Below are 5,389 nucleotides of genomic sequence, written 5' to 3'. Positions count from 1 at the left end.
GCCATTACCTCCGACCAGTTGAAAATAAAACTTACCATCAGACTTATCAGAGGGAAGTAAATAGAAGTCCCCCACAAACAAGAATGAATCATCAACCACAAAAGTCACCGCCAGAAAATCCCAGGAATTCCTCAAGCTATCCATTCTTTCAATGCACGCCACTGGAAAGAGCCATATTTGCTTTCTTGATGGAGAAGTCAGGTCTGTCAAAGGAGCAATTACGATTACTTGGAGGGGAGGGGCAACGGACTTTAGCCAGGACATTGGGTTTCCAGGAAAAAGGAAAGCCAAAAAACGAGTAAGCGCTGTCGGCGGGAGTCCAACGACCGGCAGCTACGCCAACTCGGTGAAACAAGATGGCGAACGGACAACGGACCCAGATGATGAAATAACCCTTGAAACGATGATACGAAATCCGGAAAGTCACAACAGGTTGAAGGTAGAACAAGGAGTAGAGATAGATCATCAGAAGGAAGAAGCGTCAGAAGACGATGGCGTTAACAGTATGGAGAAAGAGAGATCACGGGTTTTAAAAGAAGAAGGTGATGTAGCGATAAATCACTCGGAAAATTTCAGTGATGACCCACGACCGTATTCAGTGGTAAAGATTCGAGATCCGGAGGAACCAACTAAATTAGTCCCCACGAAGTTTTTGTTAGACACAGGGGCACAGGTAAATGTAATAAGAGCAACGATTCCACACATTAGGACGAGTCGGGTAATGCGAGTGCAAGGGTTGAACACGGCCACCCTAACGAATAGGGTAAAGATCTTAGTAGAAGGATACCAGAAGAGTCTAGGTGCAGTATTGGGAAGCATGAATATCTTGGGAGTCCCCGGAATAAAGATGTTGAACTTAAAGGAAAAAGTGATGGAGGCATTACCCATAAACATTATCGCAACTCACGAAAGACATAGACCCAAGCTGAAGATCCTTTCTTCCTGGAGGTATAACCCTATTCCCACAAAGGACAAGCTTAGGGAGCCGTTGGAAAAGGTCTTGAAACACTTGGAAGATCAAGGGTCTATTACCGCTATCTCAGCGAGCACACGATTATCCCCAGGTTGGGGCATAGCAAAACCAGGAAAGCCATCTGAAGTCAGGTTAGTCGTGGACTACAGGGAGGTGAATAAACGTTGTACTGAACTGGCGCAACCCACTTCGTGCAATTTGATTCAAAGTTTGAGAGAGATGGCCGAATACCAGGCAGAGAAATGGCTGGGAACTACTTTGGATCTGAAGGACATGTTTTTTTCAATTCCCATCCAGGATGACGACGGAGTGCTGAATATGTGTGTGGGAGGTCGAATGTTCCGATGGAATGTATGCCCCCAGGGATATCGGAACGCCCCAGCGTTGGCCACTGCTGCAATGAACTGTAGCCTTGAAAAGTTCTGCCACGATAACCCGGATAGTAAACAGGTGGAGATGTGGAGCTACATTGATGATGTGGCCATAATGGGCAGAAAAGAAGGAGTAGTCAGGAAGGTCACTCAAGATCTGGTAGAGCATCTCTCAAAAGATGGATGGTCGATAAATTTAAGAAAGTCGAAATTAGATCCAACCTCTGAAATTGAATTCTTAGGAACACTATTCAAAGAGGGAAGGCGGTATGGAGTGTCTCATGGGGAAAAAGACGTTACTAGTTTGTTAAAGAATAAAATCCCCAAAACAAAGGCTGAATTCCAGTCCATATTAGGTAAATTAAATTGGCTGAGACACTACATCTTACCTGAACATTTGCCAGTTCAACAACAACAGATCAGGGACAAATCAAGGAGAAGAGTACCGTGGACAGGAAGAGACACAAAAGCTTTGGAGAAACTATTAAATACCGTTGAAGAGACTTCTCTAAGCGCTATAAATTTTTCAACTCCTATGATAGTAACCGTAGGATTCTCAGATGAGCACCTATTTTCCACCGTAAAGGACTCTAATGGGAATCTAGTATATACTGCACATAAGACGATTCATTCCGCCCAACATCGATACGGAACTATTGGTAAAATGCTGCTGGCCGCTCAATTAGTGGAACCATTATCAGTAGGACACGGGAAATTTCAAGCGGTAGGAGCCACTCTACTCCCACGGTTGCTCCACAATCGACCGGACCCATGTTTCCAAGGGGATTTATCCACTTGGAGTACTCTAGTGCTAAGCCATTTATACCACTGGCACCATTGGAAACATGCGGATATAACACCTTTAGAACCGACGAAACCCGAGGAAAAAGTCATTTTATACGGGACTATGGAACCTGCGTGGATGGCTTCAGACGGTACCACCCGAGAGGGAGGAAGATATGGGTATTATTGTAACCCCTGCCAAATACATCAGGTCTACCAGGGAGGCGAGTCAGCCCAGCGAAATGAACTTTTAGGATTTAAAGTACTACTGCTACACTGTTTTACATGTCACAATGGGACCCTTCCAGTTCCAGTTCTTGCTGTAGATTCCCAATACATCTATAACATTGTTACCGGCCGAGCTTCGGCATCCGAGAATCTTGATGTATGGGAAGGGATCTATGGTCTACTGAGTGAAATCGAAGTACTGCCCCTGATAAAACACACCCGGTCGCATACCACTGACACTGATCCGGTGCACGAAGTCATAGATAAAATACTGCAGGAACCAAGCTGCCCCGAACAAGTAGCAGTCAATGAGTCTGTATGTGTAGATCCCTATTTAACATGGCTACATGAACATTGGAATCACCCAGGATCTCGAGCATGTCACGAGCGATGGAATCAGATAGTGAAAAGGAATCCAAGATATGGCCATTCACAGGATTGGAGAAGAATAGTGCTAGCATGCGAAACCTGCGCCAAAGAGAAGTGCCATCCTACGGGAAACACAAAGGGCGTATTTGATAAGAAAAAGTTTGCTCCAGGAAAAACATGGCAAGTCGATCTGTAAGGACCATTGCCTGAAACCGCTAGTCCAAACAAAGGATTAATAGTAGTGGACCTAGCAACACGGCAAATTACTGTAGTCCCATTAAGAAAGACCCATGCTGCAGCCGTGATATCAGCATTAATAGCTATATTTTCTGTCTGGAAGGTACCGGATGTCATTCAATTGGATAGAGGGCCGCCGTTTACTTCTACAGCAGTAGAAAAATTTGCCATATTATATAATGTACACTGGCATCACCATATACCCTACCATCCGCAGTCAAATGGTGTAGTAGAGAGAGCTGTAGGGTTATACAAAGAAGCATTACGAACCCGAGGGAACGGAACATATAAAGGCTGGGTAAAGCAAAATCATGAAGTACTTATAAACCTAAACGCTGATAAAGAGCTTTGGAGCACAAGAGATATTATACCAACAGATCCTTGGAAACCGAAATTCCAACCTTCGGAACTCGTGTGGGTCACTCTTCCAGACCCACGAAACAAACACCCAAAAGTCCTGACAGGGGTAATAATTACGCCAGAGATGTACCCAAACACTTACTTAGTTGAACTTGAAGAAAGTGGTCAAAACATTATAACCCACCACAATTGGTTGACCCGAAGGGCGACAAAACAACCGATAAATAAGATAGGCCCTTAAAGTAATGTAAGTTAAGACAATATGAGAAAATCTGTTCTGTCCGATTACGTTTTATATTTCAGAACAAGAGTGACCGAACCTACGGAACGTGGAGTTCTTCAATCAACCCATCAACCTAACAAAATTGTCGAATCAGGACCATCAAGACATGATGGGGACAATTAGACTGTTTTATTGTATATTTTGTATATATGTTACCATTACTTTAATTCAGAGCACCGATGTTCCATCAAATTCTGTTCTTAGGCTGATATCGTTATGGGCAACTGTCACTGGGAATAATGAAAGGGAAAAGGGTTTGACAGCGTGTTTAAAAGTCCCCATGTCAACGGAGGATCAGGTCCTCATTCCCTATGTTATACTTCACAACGTCAGTGAATGGTTTTATAAAGTAGCAGGGTGTAAAGTAACCTCTATAAATATCACCCAAGATAAGGACTGGGTGATACAGTATACATGGAGAAAGAACTTAACTATTTTCGACCTATATAATTCAAAAGAAAAGAGATGTGAACAAAGCCTTATCAGAGAACAATCGATCCAAAGTAAGCCCGAGAAGATACTTTGCTCAAAGATTCCATGGGGTATAAACCCAAACGAGGAGGAAGGACCTCATGGGGATGAGTCACTTAATTGGGATCCTAGGTCGATAGATCCGACCTGGATAGTGACATTTCCCCCCTATCCAGGACCGGGAAGGGTAACCCCAGTTATTCGGGCCCCCCTTAAAACACCAGAACCCATAATAAAATGGAAAGTCAGCTCCACTGACAAATACCTAAGGTTTTATTATCCGGTTCTGCGAGCCTTGGTACTCAGCGCAGTATGTCATGGGATACATAGTTATGTAGATAAAAACTACCCAGATCGACTTTTCAAATTCGAAGGTAGCTGTTCGAGATTATATACTCCGGCCCCACTAGGACTTGCCTGGGCATGTAATGATGGGGGGTTAAGATTAAGGCTACCGGCCACACTTTCTGGGGTTCAGTGCTTCCTAGGGACTATTCTTTTTTGTCCCCCATTATCCGCCAACACTGCCCATCCACCCAGTCCGGCTATGTTGCGAAGAAACACCCGATCATCATTCGGTCCGGTTTGGAGCTCCCTAGCCAGGGGAGAAAGAGTAGCCCAGGGAGCAAGTTGGGCATTTGAAGGGCTATTCTTATGGGGCCTTGGGATAGCAAGGGCACGAATAGCTCTGGCAGAACTTGCAGAGCAAGTTGAGCTGTTAGCTAACGAGACGGCTACCGGGTTCGAGCTGATAGATAGACAGCTCCAATCCACCTCTCGTATGACGATGCAGAACAAATTGGCATTGGATACCCTACTTATCCAAGAAGGAGGGTTATGTCAATATCTTAACCTATCACACGAGATGTGTTGCATTGCCATTCCGAATATATCCATCCCCCTCCAAAAACAGGTAATAAAGATCCGGAAAATAGCGGAGGAGGTCAATGCTGTTTCTGGCATAGGAAAGGGATGGTTGTCACGAATCTTTAAATGGCTGGGATGGGACGTGTCATCATGGGTGATGAATTTGTTAACCCCTTTGTTATCCTTTTTGATACTTATTATTGTTATAACCACGTTAGTTTGTTGTGTATTTAAGTGTGTCAGAAAGCAAATGTCGGATTTGTCGGTCTTCGTCTATACTCGTATACCGACTCACATAACCTTGACCGAGGAAGTCGAAAATGAAGGAGATTACGAGCTCTAAGATAACGTTCCTGGTTCTTGCATTGACAGCAAGGGGGCATGTTGGAGCAAAATTTTAAGTATAGGTGCTGCCAATGCATGAACTCAGTTTGATTGAGAGTGGAA

At 44.1% G+C, this 5,389-nt stretch overlaps 1 protein-coding gene across 1 annotated transcript; it reads left to right on the top strand.

The window, feature by feature from the left end:
* The first annotated feature begins 403 nt into the window (after nucleotides 1-403).
* LOC149872640 (uncharacterized) lies at nucleotides 404-2,920 on the top strand. Its single transcript, XM_090031823.1, has one exon. The coding sequence runs from the start codon at nucleotides 404-406 to the stop codon at nucleotides 2,918-2,920; it is 2,517 nt and encodes an 838-aa protein (XP_089887949.1).
* Nucleotides 2,921-5,389: the final 2,469 nt, after the last annotated feature.

This window comes from Crocodylus siamensis, chromosome 1 (genome assembly GCF_052110815.1).
Source record: "Crocodylus siamensis isolate JL-2025a chromosome 1, ASM5211081v1, whole genome shotgun sequence".
Taxonomy (NCBI): Eukaryota; Metazoa; Chordata; order Crocodylia; family Crocodylidae; genus Crocodylus; species Crocodylus siamensis.
Note: the sequence above shows the minus strand (reverse complement) of the source record. Positions and strands in the feature narration are given on the sequence as shown.